Source organism: Delphinapterus leucas, chromosome 1 (assembly GCF_059928025.1).
Source record: "Delphinapterus leucas isolate spDelLeu-1000000601 "Yukka" chromosome 1, BTC_Dleu_Yukka2, whole genome shotgun sequence".
Classification (NCBI taxonomy): Eukaryota; Metazoa; Chordata; class Mammalia; order Artiodactyla; family Monodontidae; genus Delphinapterus; species Delphinapterus leucas.
In genome coordinates, this window is record NC_143129.1 from 176,023,096 (window position 1) to 176,042,786 (window position 19,691).

Here is a 19,691-nt window from a genome sequence, read left to right on the forward strand (position 1 = left end):
TTGATTCCTTAGATGATTTTGTGTCCCCCCCCCCTTTTTTTTTTCCTTTGGGACAGCAAGAAATACCTGTCACAGAAGAATGTGGTCGAAAAACTGAATGCCAGTGTAATGCATGGAAAGGTAAGACAAGTGAGGAGTGACAGCAGTCAGGGAGTGGTGATTCTTATCTTTGTGGCCAGGTGGAAGTCTCCTTCCTGTTGGTTTCTGTCCCTGGCTAGCCTACAGAGGATAAGGCCTATAATCTCAAAGGCCTGGAAGTGTGTAATTGCTAACTGCATGCCCTTAGGCCTCTTCTCGGTGGCAGGAAGTGATAGGAAGGAAATATTCTGGTAAGCAGACATCCAACAGAGTCCTTCTTAAAACAGTGAATTCCTGCTATTTTTAGGTATTGGCACGCTCTGGAAAATTGTCCCCTGCTCCTGCACTGGAACTGTGTGCTCTGAGTGTTATACGGAGTTACAGTCTCCCTCCTCAGCTCCAGTCCAGATGCCAGAATTGTTTACTTTACCTGAAAGTTCAGGTCACTGTGCTGAGAAAAAGGGTGGAAACTGGCAGAAATCTTGCATTCAGGCATTTTCTCCCCCCACCCAACCCGTGAACCTGACATAGTGGCTAAGAGCAGATAACTGGCCTCTGACTCACCACAGCACCATTCATCTCTCCCTGCTTTCTTGCTGATCTTTATCCTTTCCACACTGAACTGTTAGAGTGCAGAGTGAAGGAACTTAGAAATCTGAGGCTTTGATGCCAGACTTTTGGGTTTTTTTAGGCAAGCACGAACTCTCTGCAGTGATTTGCTGGAAAAATTTCCCCTTGATCTCTGAAGCTCTTCCTCCCCTACTGCATTAATTAAAAAGCCAGTAATTTAAATATCTTCCACTAATGGTTAAAAAAAAATGGTAACAGCAGGAAAAAAGCCAATGAGAGCTTATTCATACTTTTAATATAGCTTTTTTTCTTTTTTCTTGAGGTGTAATTGACATAGAATATCATATTAGTTTCAGATGTACAACATAATGATTTGATATTTGTTTTTATTGCAGAATGATCACAGTAAGTCTAGTTAATACATCACCATACGTAGTTAACATTTGCTTTTTCTTGCAATGAGGACTTTTAAGACCTACTCTCTTCGTAACTTTCAGATATGCATACAATAGTATTTATTAACTCTAGTCACTATGTTGGACATTACATCCCCATGACTTATTTATTTTATAACTGGAAGTTTGTACCTTTTGACCCCCATCACCCATTTCGCCCACCCTCCTACCCGCTGCCTCTGGCACCACCAGTCTGTTCTTTGTATCAGTCTGTTTTTTTCTTGAATGATTTTTGTCTCCATTTTAACTTTTTTTTCTTGATATTCATCGTACTTCATTTTATAAAATTTTTTAAAGAGTTGTCTTTGTGCTTAAGAAAGAAGGAATCACACTGATTCAGTACAGTTTATTGACCAACTACATGTAGTCATAGTGCTACGAGATGAGGAAATAGATAATTAAAACATGTTGTTTTTCTTCTCTGCTTTTATACTATTCCTTTGATACTGAGCTTTATTGGAAAAAGCTTGAGAAAACACAGTTTACATAATAACCGAATATGGAGAACTGAGGTTTCCGTGGTGTGGTGGTCTTCTCTTACAGCATGTGGTAGTCCTGGAGTGTACCTGCCATGTTATGTCTTACTTGGCTGATGTCACCAATGCCTTGAGCCAGAGTAACGGTCAAGGCCCAAGTCACCTCTCAGTGGATGGGGAAGAGCGGGCCATTGAAGTGGACTCAGACTGGGTGGAGGAGCTGGCAGTGGAAGAGGAAGACTCCCAGGCTGAGGATTCAGTAAGTAAAGTAACCACCATGGTCATGGCTGATCGGCACTTGCAGAGCTCACACTAACAGTCCTTTGGCCCTCCCTCTAGCCCCTGGGAGCTTCAGAACTCTTCCCAGGCCTTGTTGCTTTCTCACAGCTTACATGAGTAATGCCAGACTGACTTTCCAGGCCTGCAGAGCAAGCTGTAGGGCTCTGATCTCCTAGGGGAAGGACCGTTTAGTAAACACATGCCTTCCTCCATCTAGAGGCACTTGTCATACAGTTCCTTGGTTTTTGCATCCAAAATGGAGTTTCAAAGATGAGTCTTCATGGGGATGGTGTGAGCTTCCTTGTAGAGAAAGCATAAGATTTATTTTTTTCTTAGCCACAAAACCTTAAGGTCTCACCTGAAATTGCAGCATATTTATAGCCTGCAAGCTATCTCCAGTTGGAGTAGGTTTCTACTGGTCATTTATGAGTCAGTGGTTTACTCTCTGTAGGGTGTGTTTTTATGGGTCCCTGTGTAGAAGGATATATTTCTGATTAAAACTATTTATTATCTTTGAAGGATGAAGATTCTCTTTGCAATAAATTGTGCACTTTTACCATCACTCAGAAAGAATTCATGAACCAGCATTGGTAAGAGTAGTTTTTCGTTTCAGGTGAGGGTTTGCTGGCCCTTGATTGTTGGGACTTCTGGGCTCATTGGCTGGTTCTCGTTCTTCGTAGGTACCACTGTCACACCTGCAAAATGGTTGATGGGGTGGGTGTGTGTACAGTATGTGCCAAGGTGTGCCACAAGGATCATGAGATTTCCTATGCCAAGTATGGATCCTTCTTCTGTGACTGTGGAGCCAAGGAAGATGGCAGCTGTCTGGTGAGAGATTGGAACATTCTCTCGGCTATAAAGGGTGACTTGTGACACAAATGCTTAAGCCAAACTGGGACATACCCATGTCACCTTCATGGTGGCCTGGGTCTAGGACTAAGTTCTGGTTGTCATTGATTAGCTATATAATCATGGTCTATGCACTTCACTTAGAATATTAGAACTTGTAATGTCCCTAGAGATCTTGCAGTTTTTTCAAAGACCCCCCTCCACAATTTCAAGACCTATTGCTCTGAGTGGGTAAAGTACCAGACATTAGGTGAATACAATGAAGATCAGAATTCAGGCTTTTGGATAATCTTTAAATGGTTAGCCAGTGTCTCCTTTGGGTCAGATTTTCCTTCAGCATCTTAGGCAGTATTTCATCTATGCTTGTGGCAAGACTTGGGGTCTCTGACGTTTTCTGTCCCTAGGCTCTAGTGAAGCGAACTCCCAGCAGCGGCATGAGCTCCACCATGAAGGAATCAGCATTTCAGAGTGAACCCAGAGTTTCAGAGAGTCTCGTGCGCCACACCAGCACCTCCCCGGCTGACAAGGCCAAAGTCACCATCAGTGACGGAAAGGTTGCTGATGAAGAGAAGCCCAAGAAGAGCAGCCTGTGCCGCACAGTGGAGGGCTGCCGGGAGGAGCTGCAGAACCAGGTGGGCTCCGGTGGTGTCCAGCACGGGGCCCAGAGCACAGAGCCTGGCCAGCTGGTCCATGAGCGATCAGTGCACCAGGCTCTCCTTATGACTCCACTAGTGGGTGTGGGGTTGTTTTCTCCTCTCTCTAAATTTACTGATTTCCACAGTGGAATATGAATAGTGTGTGTTGTCAGTCACTACTTCATAAGGAAGAGTTTATGACTGAGGAGTGTTTGGGAAGTTTGTGGGAGGGTAAATTTTAGTTGTGTAACACTCTAGAGCACACTTTCTTGGTCAGGCTTTCTCATCTGAAGCACAGAATACAGAAAATGATTTGAGCGACTATTTTCTCAGTTTTCACTAGAGGCATTCTAGATGCGTTGGGGAGAAGTTAACTAACTATACATGGTGGGTGCGTTCAAGCAGTAGGATACCGACGTGGGGTCCCTGGTTTAGGAAGATTGCTCTAGGTTAGTAGCACAATAGTGTATTGACTGGCATCAAATCCACTGTTACTGGAGAGAGTGAGATGAGGGCTAGAATATCAGACTGAAGTGAGGAAAGTGGGTTCTGGATTCTGTAGGTAGTTACTAGCAAGATTGTGGTGATGAGTATGACCCATTATTTTACTGTCTCTTTTTTTTTTTTTCACTTGTGTATTTGGATTTTTCTCAGGCCAATTTCTCCTTCGCTCCTCTCGTGTTAGACATGCTCAATTTCCTCATGGATGCCATTCAGACCAACTTCCAGCAGGCTTCAGCTGTGGGGAGCAGCAGCCGGGCTCAGCAGGCCCTCCGGGAGCTGCACACAGTGGACAAGGTGGTTGAGATGACAGACCAGCTGATGGTGAGTGTGTCAGGGTCTGGGAGTTAGGTGCATGTGGGAACCAGCACGTTGACTGAGATGCCAAAGTGTGCTAGACACTCGGAGGAATATCCTTAGAACAGTCAACCCCTGGCCATTCAGAACTTAGAATTTAAGATACCGTGACATCCAGTGTGAAAATCAGCATGTGAGGTGTGTCTTCCAGAGAAGGGAATCCAGAGGTCATTCGGACAAACCCAGTGAGTAAGTTTCCTTTTCAGTTCACATAAACATGTGAACCCCTGGATGTGAGGAACGACATTTGGGGGAAATTATAATGGTTAGAAATTTCTTCTGTATGTAAAATAGAATACCTCCTTATTGTATCTTCTCCCCTAAGGTTCACCTTGTTTACAAAAATAATGCTTGTCCTCTTCGGCTTAGAGCCAAAGATTACCTTGAGGTCATCTTCCTTTAATTCTTCCTATGACTTGGGTTGTAAGTTGTAAGTCATTATCCACTTTACACCTGCTGCTTAGCACTGACTGTAGGACCCCTGGCGTGGTCTGCCTGAGTCTTCAGCAGCTGTGTAAAGTAGTAGGAAGTAAAGTGTCGGCATTTCCGGAAGGGAAATGTGAAAATGAGTGAGGTACACAAATAGATCTCACAAGGTGAGTGCTTTTAAGGGAAACATAATCACTTGGTAATACACACACATATATTCTGGTATTTTATTAAACATCAGTCACAGTTGGGAATTCCCTGGTGGCCCAGTGGTTAGGACTTGGCGCTTTCACTGCTGTGGCCTGGGTTCAATCCCTGGGCAGGGAACTAAGATCCTGCAAGCCATGTGGCGCAGCCAAAAAATAAAAAAGGCGTTTTAACATTTTAAAAAAGTGAATACTTTGTATTAATTTAGCTTTATGCAACATTCACTGCATTGTTCTTATTGGACTGACAATAATTTTGATGAATTTACCTAGCTGTCTATGGATTAGAGATTGGAATCCATTGCTTTAATTAATTAATTAATTTTTGGCTGTGTTGTGTTGTCGTTGCTGTGCTCGGGCTTTCTCTGGTTGCAGCCGGCGGGGACTACTCTTTGTTGTGGTGCGCGGGCTTCTCATTCTCGTGGCTTCTCTTGTTGCGGAGCTCGGGCTCTAGGCGCACGGGCTTCAGTGGTTGTGGCCTGTGGGCTTTAGTAGCTGTGGCTCGTGGGCTCTAGAGTGCAGGCTCAGTAGTTGTGGCGCATGGGCTTAGTTGCTCCGAGGCATGTGGGATCTTCCCGGACCAGGGATCAAACCCGTGTCCCCTGCATGGCAGGCGGATTCTTAACCACTGCGCCACCAGGGAAGCCCAGTCCCGTTGCTTTTGAATAACTAAATTGTGCAGTGTCTCAGTCACATGAATAGCATGTGTATGAATCCACTTGATCTTTTTTGCCTTATTACTGCCTTCTCTCTCTGCTTCCCTCTTTGCCAGGTTCCCACATTAGGTTCCCAGGAAGGTGCCTTTGAGAATGTTCGGATGAATTACAGCGGAGACCAGGGCCAGACTATTCGACAGCTAATCAGCGCCCATGTGCTCAGGAGGGTGGCTATGTGTGTGCTCTCCTCGCCTCATGGGCGCCGCCAGCATTTGGCTGTCAGCCATGAGAAAGGCAAGGTGGGTCTTCCAATTCCTTCCCTTTCATTTGAGGTCATGTTTGTCTTAGGTGCTGAGCAAAACAAATAGATGATACTCAGATTGGCCCTCAGGGAAAATGTCTATTGGGTTCCAGCAAAGCTTCAGGGACAGAGCTCAACAAACTTTCCTACTTGAACCCTGAGTTACTTTATTAGACTTAGGACCAGTGTGACTAGAACAGAGAGTCTAAATAGTTAATTCCCACTCTATTGTGGGAACCCCTAGGCGAAGGTAACTACTGGTGGTTTCCTAGGACACCGTGGCTCCCAGTCTTTCCCATTTTGGCCACTCTGAGGACACAAGTGGGGAGAGAAGAGTCTTCATAGGAAGGCTCAGTGATCCTTATTTAGTTCTTTCCTGCCCTCCCAGCCCTCTAAGGGCACAAGGAAGTTTATCGTGTTTTATAGAACCAGGAGAGGTTGGAGGAGAGTATCCTAACTCACACTTTTCTATATTCTGACTTCTTCATTATCAGTAAAGTTGTTTTAATCACACCTTAAGTGAAAAACAAACTAGAGATTAAAATACCTCTAAAATCCTTTCAAAAACATTCTCAGTGAAAATGAGAAGGGACAGTAGTATGTGGGAATTGTTTAAATATTTTATGAACTGATCATACGAAGAGAAGTTGGTTTCTTTTGTCATCTCTAGAAGGAGGAGATGAAAGGCATTCCATTCTTTTAACCAGGGGATGTATGACTGGTATTGGTCTTGGAGTTTCCTAAGAGACTTGCCCACAAAAAAAAGCCTCCAAATCAGTAGCTCTAGTGAAGGAACGTTTTTTTATTGCTCTGTGTTCTCTGAGAGTATGTGGGTTAGGAATAAATTGGTAATTATTCCTTTGCAGATCACTGTCCTGCAGCTCTCAGCTCTCCTGAAGCAAGCAGATTCCAGCAAAAGGAAGCTGACTCTGACCCGCCTGGCTTCTGCCCCAGTCCCCTTTACTGTGCTGAGCCTCACGGGGAATCCGTGCAAGGAGGACTACCTTGCTGTTTGTGGGCTGAAGGTAACAATCCTGATCCAGGTTTGGTTCTGTTAAGCTGTGGATCCCAGTCACCTTCTCTCCCCTGTTTTCAGCACCACTTTCTCTTATTCATTGTTGAGATCAGAACTTAAAAGCCATTGGGAACACAAAAGATCTCTGAATTTCTTCCAGATTTCTTTTGTATTGGAAATAATCTTCGTGTGTTCTTGACACTTGAACATGTTACTAGACAGTCTGAGTACTGTCTGGAGCCGGGGAATATTAGGGAAGAAAAGGCAGCATTAGAACTCTGAAATTAATTAGGCTACTTTCCAAATCAGTTTTTAACCATTCTGTTCCTTCAACCATGTCCAGGACTGCCACGTGCTGACCTTCAGTAGCTCAGGATCTGTGTCGGATCATTTGGTTTTGCACCCCCAGTTGGCAACAGGGAACTTCATCATCAAAGCCGTGTGGTTACCTGGTTCACAGACTGAGCTAGCGATCGTCACTGCAGATTTTGTCAAGGTATAGTTACAGCCCTTTGATGCTCTCATCCTAGAATGGTTTTGCTTTTAAATCCAGAATGCCTGATCTCCGTTATATGTGCTAGCGTCTCTTAGAAATTAAAAATGAAAAATCCTAACATTTTGTTGCCTTTTGTTATGTTGTTGAGCAGGACCTATCTGTGTGCAGGTAGCAGAAAATTGATTCTGGTTCAACACCCACTGTGTCCAATTCACAGCTGTTAATTATTGTACTTGGTATAGAATTTGTTGATGTGTATCTCTCCTCTGCTCATTCCTAAGAGGCAGTGAAAAGATACTTTATCATCTTGTGCTCATTGTCTAGCACTTATAGGTGCTTGCTGAGTGGAGATTGAGTGCTCATTCCTCACTGATTGCAGCTCTGTGGGTTCACCAGGATAGTTTGGGCATGGGACTGAAATGGATCTCCCTTATTTGATCTTTCTTCCTTCCATTCTGCAGATTTATGACCTGTCCGTTGATGCCTTGAGTCCAACCTTCTACTTTCTCCTGCCCAGCTCAAAGATAAGAGATGTTACCTTCCTCTTCAACGAAGAGGGAAAGAACATCATTGTTATAATGTCTTCGGCTGGGTACATCTATACCCAGCTCATGGAAGAGGCCAGCAGTGCCCAGCAGGGACCCTTCTATGTCACTAATGTGCTGGAAATAAACCACGAGGACCTGAAGGTTAGAGCACATGGCACTGTTCCCTTCTATGCCAGGTTTAATCAGCCTAGCAAGGCTTCTGTTGTTCGTTTCTCTTTTTTCTTCTAACTTTTTATCTAATAGCAAAAACTTTAGTCCTTTAGGACTAAACTTGAAGTTCCTGTATTCTCTTGGTATTTTTAAGGTTTCCTGCGGGGATCTCATACTTTAAGAATGAGACCCCATGATCATGGTGTAAAATGAATGAGCAGCCAGAGCAGAAGCTGGTGCCCAGGCAGCATGAGAAGTTAATGCGGATGTTGTGTCTCTGTTGTGATAGGACAGTAACAGCCAGGTGGCAGGTGGCGGTGTGTCTGTCTACTACTCGCACGTGTTGCAGATGCTCTTCTTCAGCTACTGTCAGGGCAGGTCGTTTGCAGCCACCATCAGTAGGACAACGCTGGAGGTGTTGCAGCTCTTCTCCATCAGCATCAAGAGGTGGGGATGAGCACTTAAAGGTGAACTGCCACAGCGCCCATGTTCAGCAGGAGAGCTCCGCCCCTCACAAGGGCTCGCCCTTCCCTGCTTGGTGTCTTTAAATCAAGCGGTGTCCAGTGTTGGTAGGTGGGGCAGCCTGCATGGTTTGTCTCCCACCGTGGAGACCCCAAGCTGTAACAGGTAGTTTGGGGAGCCACTGTCACTCAGAAGGAAAAGCTAGGGTCAGGGTAGCAAATGTGACTTTAATTTGATTACTGAGTTTTGAGAAGAGAATGTAAGTTTCTCCTAGACACTTGTGCTGCTAAGATGCCCTTTAAGTTTCCCTCCTGGGGGGTTGATCAGTAAATAGAACATGGTGTCAGCAGATGGGGTGAGCTTGGAGCTTGGGGAGGTGGAGGCTGCCATCAGACTTCTAGGTGACAGGGGTGTGTGAGGTAGTGAGTGCTTTATTTAAGGAGGAGGCAGCAAAGTTTTAGGGTCTCTTCCCCTCTTTCTTATCTGCCACTGAAAAGCACTTTCTCTCTGGCCTGTATTTTGTGAATTACCCGGTTTGAGATGAAATAAAATGGATACCATTCATACGTAGCTTGATGTGCTTGGAAATTCTTAAAAGGACAATGGGTCATCAGCCTCTGGCAGCTCCGTGGCCCTATGCAGTTGACAGCCTTACGCACATAGGGCCACCTATTCCCTCAGACCGTAGAACCCAGCAGCTGACCGAGATCCTAAACCAGGACTCCTGCTGGGGGCGCACATTGGGGTATATGAGAGTATTTATGTGGCTCAGAATAAGACTCAGGCTCGTGGGTAATTTGAGTCCTTGGGTGGGTATATTGCTCTGAGAGTCCAGTGGTTCGTGAGGATGGCCTTTAGGTCAAGAAAAGAACTGTTAGATGGTGATTGACACCCTAACTGTGGCCACTTTTGTTGTCTGTAGTTCCAATGGTGGCAGTAAGACGTCTCCTGCCCTTTGCCAGTGGTCTGAGGTGATGAACCACCCTGGCTTGGTGTGTTGTGTCCAGCAAACTACAGGAGTGCCCCTGGTAGTTATGGTGAAACCAGACACTTTCCTCATCCAGGAGATTAAGACTCTTCCTGCCAAAGCAAAGGTCAGTGCCCCGTTCTCCCATCACTTGAATAGACTGTGAACCTGCTCTCTCTTTATATTTGTATGTCATGTCACTTTGCCAGCTCTTTCAATGGAGGCCTATAGAAGAATTTTCTCCTAGACGCCTTTTCTTTGGCAGCCTCAGCACCCCCTCAGTTGACCACGAATCCAGTTGCTTCTCTGCCTTTTTCTGTAGGTTCTGATCTATAGGTGCGGGAACTACCACTCCTCTGTCCCCTCCTCCTAGATCCAGGACATGGTCGCCATCAGGCACACAGCCTGCAATGAGCAGCAGCGGACAACGATGATCTTGCTGTGTGAGGATGGCAGCCTGCGCATCTACATGGCCAACGTGGAGAACACCTCCTACTGGCTTCAGCCCTCCCTGCAGCCCAGCAGTGTCATCAGCATAATGAAGCCTGTTCGAAAGCGCAAAACAGCTACCATCGGTAAGGCCCTCCTCAGAAGACTGGTGGGGTCGGGGACTTAGAGTAGACTGTTGTAGGCAGCCATGAAGAAACAGGGACTGTCCTGCTTGTGTGGCTCATAAAGGTAGAGACTGTGCTAGCTAGTCTCTCAGAAGCAGAGTCAAGGTTCCGGAGGCCAGTCAGCATTCTGTGCACGGCAAGCACCTGTTGGCTGTCCACTTTAGGCAGCAGTTCCTAGGTGCCCAGGAAAGAATTCTCTCTTGGACCTGGTTTGAGATGGTTTTCTCTGGGTTTAAGAAAAATGGCTTCCCTGAGGTGGTGCGCAGGATGGAACTGATTGAGGGGTAGATCCTTTGGCTGGTTCATTCTCGCCGACTGGTGTAGAAGCCGTCATAGGTGTCTGAGCTGGAAGTCTTTGCTCTTGAGTGATGGAGGAGGACTCTTCAGGGAGTGAAAGCTTGAGTTTAGGAGTGAGTGACTTGGGTTGAGCAAAGATCTTTACAGGGTTCACCCCACTATCTGGAATTTGTTCTAGAGTCTATGTTTGAGATAATCATGCAGCTCATCTGCCTATAAAGAAATAGTTTCCTTTGTTTATTTTAAATAAAGCAGCTCTGAGAGAGCTTGTTGTTATTAAGTGTACCCAATACTGATATCAGATTTCTTCGCCCCGCTAGGTTGTGTTGTGGTTGGGGATGATGACTGGTGGACAGCTGACCGCGTGTAGGCATCATACTGATGCAAACCTTATAATCCCGAGTTGGCCTAGAAAGATTAGGGAGTACGTGTGAGCTTAGGAGCACAGGGGTGGCAGGATCGCACTAATGTTGCTCCGTGGCAATCTGATGCTGTTCCCCACAGCAACTCGCACATCTAGCCAAGTGACCTTCCCCATTGACTTCTTTGAACACAACCAGCAGCTGACAGATGTGGAGTTTGGTGGTAATGACCTCCTGCAGGTCTACAACGCACAACAGATAAAGCACCGGCTGAATTCCACTGGCATGTATGTGGCCAACACCAAGGTGAGGACTGACTGCACCGTGCTGGGTAGAAGGACTCGAGGACACATTTAGAAGGTTTGAGGACACATCTCCTCTTAGAATGCAAGACTCACAGTCATTAACCCTTGATTCTAGTTTCATGGTCCCTAGAATTAATGAATATTCTCACTTCCATGCCAAAGGGCTCCTATTCCCATGTTGTCAGTAGGGTTACTGTGCACAGGGCAGCAGGAGGTGGTTAATGCTGGGGAGAAAGAAGCCTGAAACTGAAGAGTCTACTCCCTGCTTCTGTTTTCCCATCCTTGGAAGAAAAGAAGTCAGTGCTGATGAGTTAAAAAGGATAAAGGTCTTTTGTAGGATCACACATTGTGTCACTGTCACAGGAAGGATCGAAAGTTTGCCCTTAAGAACTCGCAGTAATTGCATGATATGTGCCTCTTCTCCCTCCAGCCTGGTGGCTTCACCATTGAGATCAGTAACAACAACAGCACTATGGTGATGACAGGCATGCGGATCCAGATTGGGACCCAGGCAATTGAACGGGCCCCATCATATATTGAGATCTTTGGCAGAACCATGCAGCTTAACCTGAGTCGCTCACGCTGGTTTGACTTCCCCTTCACCAGAGAAGAAGCCCTGCAGGCCGATAAGAAGCTGAACCTCTTCAGTGAGTCCCCAGCCCCTGGCATAGACTGTATCCTTCTCGTTATGAATTCTGACTGGGTGGCCACTTCTCTGTGGCGTTCCAGTATTCTAGGAACCGTCGGCTCTACTGATAGCTCTGTGGTCTCTACCATCATGAAACTTTGAGCTTCGTTTGAGATATAAAGGAAACAAGATTACAGGAAAGGGATATACTCGAGGATGGGAGGGGTAAAGACAGGGCAAAACTCTGCTTCAGGGCTCACTTCTGTAGGGTTGGGTAGCCTTGCTGATGGGGCTGCCTGCGTGTGTAGGCAGCAAGATTAGCATGTGAAATTGCAAGGCTTTCTTAAGGCGCAGATGCAGGCCTCAGGGCACATGTCACTGAGAGATGGTTAGCAATGCCTTTAAACCCTCAGAGTACACATCCCTGAGCCTTTCATAGGGCGGGCAACGTTCCCTACCATTTACTGGCCACCTGTCTGATACTTTTCCTTCCAGAAACAGTTGCTCTTGGTGTTCATTCATGATGATGATCTGTGCTTTGAACAAAAGGAGTGTTTAGAGATCCCTGGGGGTGGAGTTGGGAGATACGGTACCCTGATAGCACCAGAGGATCCCTACACCGGTGTTTGGGGACTCTTCTTCTGAGTAGGAGACTTCATGGGCTTTTGGTCCATGGAACTGTTTCTACACGTGTCCAGGGCTTTTGGTCCATGGAACTGTTTCTACACGTATTCAGCACTTACACAAGATGAAAGTGCTACTGAAGTCTCAGGAGATAAAGTTCCTCTATGCCTGTGAAATCGATGAGGCTTGGAACTTTGTCCAAACTAGTCTGGTCTTTGCTTTGTAGGTGGTGGTGGTGGTAACCCTTCAGAGAATGTGTTTCCTAAAAGCTTGCTCTTGCTTACTGCAGTTGGGGCCTCGGTGGATCCAGCAGGTGTCACCATGATCGATGCTGTAAAAGTCTATGGCAAGACTAAGGAGCAGTTTGGCTGGCCTGATGAGCCCCCGGAAGAATTCCCTTCTGCCTCCGTCAGCAACATCTGTCCTTCAAACCTGAGCCAGAGCAATGGCACGGGAGACAGTGATTCAGCTGCCCCTACCACCACGAGTGGAACTGTCCTGGAGAGGTACCAGCACTGACAGGGGCTGAATTCAGTTCTCACCGGTTCTCACTCTCCCAGCAGAACCTGTGTCTCGAGAGAGTGAGCCTCTAAGTGTCCCAAGTCTGGCCTGTGATTTTTTCAGGATTTCACTCAGTGTCTCCTTAGTGTGCCGACAAGGCCTGGAGGCGGCTCAGAGCCATCTGACTCCCAGGGCTCTGCCTGGACCCTTCTGTCCCTTCCCTTCTCTTAATAAGCTCAGGTACCCTTGGGAGTAGCCAGAGGCTGCTGACCAGAAGGTGCTTAAGCCAGTATTATAGATTAGGATCTAGTCTTGCTGAAGTCATAGGGAGAATCTTCCCTTTCATTCCGATTTCGTCGTCTTCTCGTGTTCCTCTGCAGCAGCTGTTCCATGTGGTAATGACACTGCTGGCAAGAGGCTGTCCCAGGCCTCTTGTAGCAGAGTGCAGCGCCTCCTGAGGCTCCCCCCAGTGGCCTTCTTAAGCATTGCGCTTGGCTTCTTTGCGCTAGGGAGCTGCTGGTTTGCCGTGGCAGATGCGGGATGTAAGACGTTTAGTTCCTACATTGTAAGTCGTAGGAATAGCCTGGCTTGGAATCACGGCCTCCTGCCAGCAGCCTCCCCACCCAAACCCTTTTCTCTCTCTTTCTTCCGCCCCCCACCCTATTCTTATATTGTTTGCTTAGGATGTATTTCCAGGTTTCTCTGAGCTTCACATTTTTTTCCTTTTTTTTCTTTTGCTTCTCCCCCAAGTTCTGAAACTGAGTCCCTAACCAAGCTGGACCGGTTAGTATGCCCTCTTTCTTTTCTCTGCACGAGCGAGTGTGTGTCAGAGAGCGGTGTAACCGATGGCGTGGCTTTGCGTTGATTCCGCTTCTGTGGAAAAGTCCTCCTGCTTCTTTCTGTTCTGGTCATTGCATGGCTGCAGAGCTGTCCCGTGTCAAAGTGGAGAATGCGCAGGGTTGTACGTGCGTGCTTGGTGTCGGCCGCTTCAGACTCTTGGCGTCCCCTTCCTTACTCCATCCCCTCTCTGCTCCCTCTCTACAGTGGATGAGAAGCGGGGAGGGGGCGCCGGGACAGTGGAAAAGTTCTACTGTCTGAAAAGCCACCAGAGAGCTTGTTCTGTCCACCGTGGTTTTATGTCCCAGGTCTCTCTTTCCTGGCTCTTTACTGCCTTCCTCTGCCCCTTGACCTTTTTCTCTCCAGCTGCCTTCTCCACACTTTCCCCTCTCTGTCCAGAGCTTCAGCCCTCAGGATGTTGGTCTTTTCACTGTGCTGCATTAAACCCATAGGAGTGAGCCCTTGGGAGCGTGTCACTTGGTACCCTTCAGTGGTTGGGTTTCCTGTCCTTCCCTTAGAGAAAATTGCCCAGTTTCCTAAAGGTGCTTTATAGTACCCTTTGAATGTTGGCAGTTGGCGTGCACCTGAAAATACAGTTTGTTCTCTTCTCCGTACTTGGGGAACTCATACGAAGTGCCTTTGTGCATTTTCTTGGAGGTGTAAGTAAAATATAACCCCAGCTCTCCCAGTATAAGAAGATGGTTTTAACCTTTCCCTTTGTGTGTCCCCTCTGCCTACTGATCTATGGGGCACCTGAGCTTCGGGTCCCATTGCATCAAGACTGTTAAGCCCTTCTCAGGGATCCCTGCCACAGGCAGCAGGAGGAAGCACATTTATCCGCTTTGAGGAAGAAAAGCCCTGTCTTTGAGTTACGGATTATGAACATGGCCTCAGGTTGATCTCCGAGCAGGAGCCAGGTTTCTTCTGGCCTGTAATACAAGGAAACGATATGCATGGTGCCTGTGGCAGGTCTTATTGTGCTTTGATTTTGTGTTTGGCATTCATTAGCTGTCCCCAAGGTCCTCACGACTGTAGTCTGCAGGCTGAAGCACCAGGCAGAGAAGGGTTGTTGTACTCACACCACTTTTCTGTCTCCCTAGGCTGGTTGTGAGTTCTTTAGAAGCCCTGGAAAGCTGCTTTGCTGTTGGCCCAATCATCGAGAAGGCAAGTTACTTTTTTTTTTTTTTTTTTGCGGTACGCGGGCCTCTCATTGCCGTGGCCTCTCCCGTTGCGGAGCACAGGCTCCGGACGCGCAGGCTCAGCGGCTATGGCTCACGGGCCCAGCCGCTCCGCGGCATGTGGGATCTTCCCGGACCGGGGCACGAACCCGTGTTCCCTGCATCGGCAGGCGGACTCTCAACCACTGCGCCACCAGGGAAGCCCCAAGTTACTTTTTTAAAGCACATGGGAGCTTTCTGAAGAGGCAGGAAGTCAGTGGAGTCATCAGAGGCCTCAAAGCCTTGCAGCTAAAGAACATTCATAGCATAATCTTGATTTGCAAAGATGATCCAGAGGAGTCTTCAGCTTAAGGCCTTATGTCCTACTTTTGGGGGACCCATAGTGAGAGTGTTTTGTACAATAGGATGAATAATCAATGTTCTGATTAAAGAACATTGTTCTGGGAGTCATGACCTTGGACTCTCTTTACCTGTATTGTGGGAGGATTGTAATTTCTGAAATTCTTTGTTTTGCTCCTTGCGGTCTGTGGAGCCTAACCTAGTCCTGGTGGCTGAGAAGGGAGGAAGGCGTGGGGGGCAGCGTGTGGGCAGTTTATCCTGCATGGATTTGGTGGGGTTAGTGACAACCCTGCTGTCTTCTGCATCAGGAGAGAAACAAGAATGCAGCTCAGGAGCTGGCCACTCTGCTGCTGTCCCTGCCAGCGCCTGCCAGTGTCCAGCAGCAGTCCAAGAGCCTTCTGGCCAGCCTGCACACCAGCCGCTCAGCCTATCACAGCCACAAGGTAATCAGGGGTGCCTTCTGTCAAAGCGTAAGTTGTGGTACTGACAGGGAATCAAGCAAGTTGGCTTTTTGGATGTAAAGCAAAGGTGTAGCAAAGTAAGGTGGGGAGAGGAGAGCGTTGAGATTAGACCCACACATCCTAAAGTTTCTCCTGAGAAATTAATAACTATCACTCAAAATGAGGACAAGCCAGTAATGGGCCACTGGTTTGCATTCATTTTTTTCTGTTATCTAATAGGATCAGGAAGATTTAAGGAAGGGAGGGGAGGGATGCTTGAGGAGGGGTGGCTGCTCACTGGAAGAGTGGGGCGGGAAGTCACTCAGGAGGTCAGGGCTCCTGGTGTTTCCACTCCTGCAGCTGTGCCACAGCCCTCAGTGAGGTGTACTTGCTTGTGATAAGTGGTTGTTGGAGAGACTGAGGGGGAAATCTGGGGAGAGAGGGTCTTACCTGTAAAAGTAAATAGCGACTGAAGGCAGTAAGTTAGGCCAGTTTCTAAAAATGGGAGAGACTGTTGACAGTTCAGATCCGTGAGGAGGAAGCCGCCAGCCCAGATGCCTTGGTGCCTCCGACCCAGAGAGCTGAGAAGTGCGAGCTAACCTGCTGAACCTGTCAAGGAAAGGCGCTTTTGGAAACATAGTTTTGGTATGAACCTGCGAAGAAATGACTTCCATAGGGAGGAGATCTGGGATGTTGTATGTAGCTCTGGAGAATTGGCTGGTATTTCTAGTTTTCCTATTATACTTTGGTACTGATTTCATGGCTTTTGATTTTTTTTTTTTTTTTAAGTGTCTTTAGTGTTTTATTATATGAAGAAGTTGAACTGTGTTGGGCTGCTTTGAAGGTTTGTTCCAGGTAGTCAATGGTAATTAACCTGTTCTCTTGAGAGGAGGTAGCCAGCCTGATGATCTGTCGGTTCCCCTCTCCTCTGTGCTTTAGTGCCCAGGCCTTCCTTGCTTTTGGTTCATCCTCTGTGATTCTTTTGTTGTAGGATCAGGCCTTGCTGAGCAAAGCTGTGCAGTGTCTCAACACATCCAGCAAAGAAGGCAAGGATTTGGACCCTGAGGTCTTCCAGAGGCTGGTGATCACAGCTCGCTCCATTGCCATCATGCGCCCTAATAACCTTGTCCACTTTACGGAGTCAAAGCTGCCCCAGATGGAAACAGGTGAACTTGGCCTGTATGGCCGTGGTCCTGAAATCTGCTTGCTACACCACCTTCTTTACTCTCTCATCTTCTTGTTCTCACTGGCTTCTGACTGACATCATGCTCTGAGACAGGGATTTTACTCTCTTGTCTTTATATCTTGAAGGGCTTTTGACATTAGAATTGTATCGTTCTAAGTAAATACTGTTTCCAGTACTTACCCCTTGGATTACTCTTGAGTTTATTTAGTGCTCTGGACATCAGATATAATCTGTCTCTGAATTTACTACTTCTTTAAGATCTTCAGGGTAAAGTTAAGCTTGTGCCCTGGTTGCTTGAAAGTAATAGGATCATGTCTTTTGCTTTCGTGCTGTACTTTTGCCAGTATTTTATTAATATCTGTAGCCTTTCTCAGTGCTTGATTCTATTTCCTCCTCTCTCCTCACATTGGCTGGGTACCAAACCTGCTTTGCTTTCATCAAATAGAGCTTATTGATGCCTTTACAGTTCTGTTATTTCCATATGCTGTCATCATCCTGTCCCTCCTCTAATACTGTAATTCACGAATCATTCTAGAAAATTGCAGATGTTCCCCTAGCTTTTAGAAGTTGAACAGTTGCGCCTGAGATCTCTGAATCTGCTGTAAGCTCCTGAATGCTCCCCTTCTACTTAATTCTAACATACAATGTTTTCTGTGATATTCCTTTCCCAGACTGTTTTTTTCCTAGATGTGCCTGCTGGAGTCTAGGGATAGTTGGCATATTGACTGGGGCCCCACTTGAAACTCCCTCCCCAGGCAAGCTTCCTTGACCTGAGTTAACCTTAAAACAAATTAAATTCCATCTTAGATTTACCATCGTTAATAATTTTTTTTTTCTCCTGCTTAGAAGGAGCGGATGAGGGGAGAGAACCTCAGAAGCAGTTGGAGGGAGACTGCTGTAGTTTCATCACCCAGCTGGTGAACCACTTCTGGAAACTCCATGCATCCAAACCCAAGAATGCCTTCTTGGCACCTGCCTGCCTGCCAGGTATCATGTTAAAAGGGATACTTGATAGTGAAGCCTGATGTAAGTTTTTTCTTGGAACAGATTGAACTCTTCACCTTTAGCCTTCATCATCTATCTCTTCCAGAGTGGATATTTAGTGAATATTTAGGAAACAGAAGCCTGTGAGATCAATGTTCCTGATAGAGGAATTTAGCAGTGTAGCAGAGAAGTAGGACTTTCTTGTATCTCTCATGTCGGATTGAATACTTCACATAAAGAAGTGTGTGCGTGCGTGTGCCCTTAGTGGTATTTATAATTGTTTTTAAAAAAGTCTTTGAGGGGGCTACCCTGGTGGCGCAGTAGTTAAGAATCCGCCTGCCAGTGCAGGGGGCACGGGTTTGATCCCTGGTCCGGGAAAATCCCACGTGCCACGGAGCAACTAAGCCCTTGCACCACAACTACTGAGCCTGTGCTCTAGAGCCTGCGAGCCACAACTGCTGAGCCCGTGTGCCTCAACTACTGAAGCCCGCGCACCTAGAGAGCATGCTTCGCAACAAGAGAAGCCACCGCAATGAGAAGCCCACTCGCCGCAACTAGAGAAAGCCCGCACGCAGCAACAAGGACCCAGTGCAGCCATAAACAAACAAATAAATAAGCAAATTTATTTATTTAAAACAAACCCCAAAAAACATCATACTAGAGAATTATTTTATTTATAAGCTACTGCTGCCTTTGGTATCTGACTTTTCACACTAAGGTTTTTAGGTGGAAGAGTAATAAGGTTCTGAATAGCAATCTAGAAAAGTAGAAGGACCCCTGTTACTCATTTGTGTTTGGACATTGCTTGGGCAGTAAACCCAAAAGGCCTGTTAGGGTCATCTTTATCACCTAAGGTTTGGAGATAGTAGGGAACATTCAGACTCTGCTCAGCTCTTCACATTTCTCTGCCCTGTCTCTTGATATCCATAGAGGGTAGACACCTATTTATTTCCGTGGTGCAGGATATTTGGAAAGGCTTTTGGAGACAGTTTGGGAGATTTAGGAGACTATTAATAAAACAAATCACAAACAATGCCTACAGCCTACATTCTACGTGTGTGTGTTGTTTTGCTGTGTGTGCTTGTCGTTTTCTTGTTAGCTTGACCTTTACGTGGGCATAAGAATTTGTACTTTTGTCTTTGACTGTCAAGTAGTTAGAAGTTTTTTCACCATCTATTTCTCCCCTTTAGGCCTAACTCATATTGAAGCTACCGTTAACGCTCTGGTAGACATTATCCATGGCTACTGTACCTGTGAGCTGGACTGTATTAATACAGCATCCAAGATATACATGCAGATGCTACTCTGTCCTGTACGTATCATTACAACCCCAGATAATCCTTATCTGGGAATGCCTGGAAAAATTTTTTGTATAAGTTTGCTAATTAATGAAATAAAACAGACTTAAAGGAGGGTGTAATGGGAATTAAGAATTTTACATATCAGTAAAACCTTTAACATCTTACTCATTCCATGGAAAGAAGGGTTTGAAAAGGGAATGGACTTGGTTTGTTTTATTCAGTGCTGAGTCCCCAGGGAATATGCTGATGGTTGCTTCGTAGTTAATGCTAAGTAAGTATTAATTAAATGAGTACCTGAAGGAACATCATCAAGATCTATTTCCAGTGACTCTGGCATAGAAGCTAGTGTTGGAAGTACTGATTTTATAACAGAGCTAAGTGAGCCTGATCATCTGATGAAAAGCCAAAACCAATTTGTAGACAGCCAAAGGGACTTCAGGGCCAAATGACCTGCCAGTCTATTACCAGGAACTAAGATACAAGAATGTAGCATATGGGGCTTCTATATGCCAGGTCAGGGAAATGGGCTTACCTGCTGACCTGATTCAGCAGGTTGCAGGTGAGAGCAGGCAGATCTTCCACGTGCATGTGATTGTCCAAGAAAGGAAAGTGTTTATAGGCAGTTTCATGAATAATATTAAAACCTAAGAATGATGGTTTCCTTT

General features: G+C 46.2%; 1 protein-coding gene across 5 annotated transcripts in view; it reads left to right on the top strand.

Annotated features, from left to right (window-relative positions):
* Positions 1-19,691, top strand: part of UBR4 (ubiquitin protein ligase E3 component n-recognin 4) — a 127,605-nt gene that overhangs the window by 39,623 nt on the left and 68,291 nt on the right. For 3 of the 5 annotated variants that reach the window (XM_089899902.1, XM_089899913.1, XM_022552050.2), the window contains exons 34-55: positions 57-120; positions 1,647-1,838; positions 2,378-2,448; positions 2,539-2,686; positions 3,112-3,339; positions 3,997-4,167; positions 5,608-5,790; positions 6,659-6,817; positions 7,151-7,303; positions 7,765-7,992; positions 8,291-8,448; positions 9,386-9,557; positions 9,804-10,005; positions 10,846-11,009; positions 11,439-11,655; positions 12,550-12,766; positions 14,699-14,762; positions 15,424-15,558; positions 16,547-16,721; positions 17,413-17,496; positions 17,588-17,728; positions 18,916-19,037. In XM_089899902.1, the coding sequence (XP_089756028.1) occupies positions 57-120; positions 1,647-1,838; positions 2,378-2,448; positions 2,539-2,686; positions 3,112-3,339; positions 3,997-4,167; positions 5,608-5,790; positions 6,659-6,817; positions 7,151-7,303; positions 7,765-7,992; positions 8,291-8,448; positions 9,386-9,557; positions 9,804-10,005; positions 10,846-11,009; positions 11,439-11,655; positions 12,550-12,766; positions 14,699-14,762; positions 15,424-15,558; positions 16,547-16,721; positions 17,413-17,496; positions 17,588-17,728; positions 18,916-19,037 (3,448 nt within the window). Of the gene's footprint in view, positions 1-56; positions 121-1,646; positions 1,839-2,377; positions 2,449-2,538; positions 2,687-3,111; positions 3,340-3,996; positions 4,168-5,607; positions 5,791-6,658; positions 6,818-7,150; positions 7,304-7,764; positions 7,993-8,290; positions 8,449-9,385; positions 9,558-9,803; positions 10,006-10,845; positions 11,010-11,438; positions 11,656-12,549; positions 12,767-13,511; positions 13,545-14,698; positions 14,763-15,423; positions 15,559-16,546; positions 16,722-17,412; positions 17,497-17,587; positions 17,729-18,915; positions 19,038-19,691 lie in introns of all 5 variants that reach the window. The other 2 variants (XM_022552048.2, XM_022552053.2) reach the window with 2 other exon arrangements.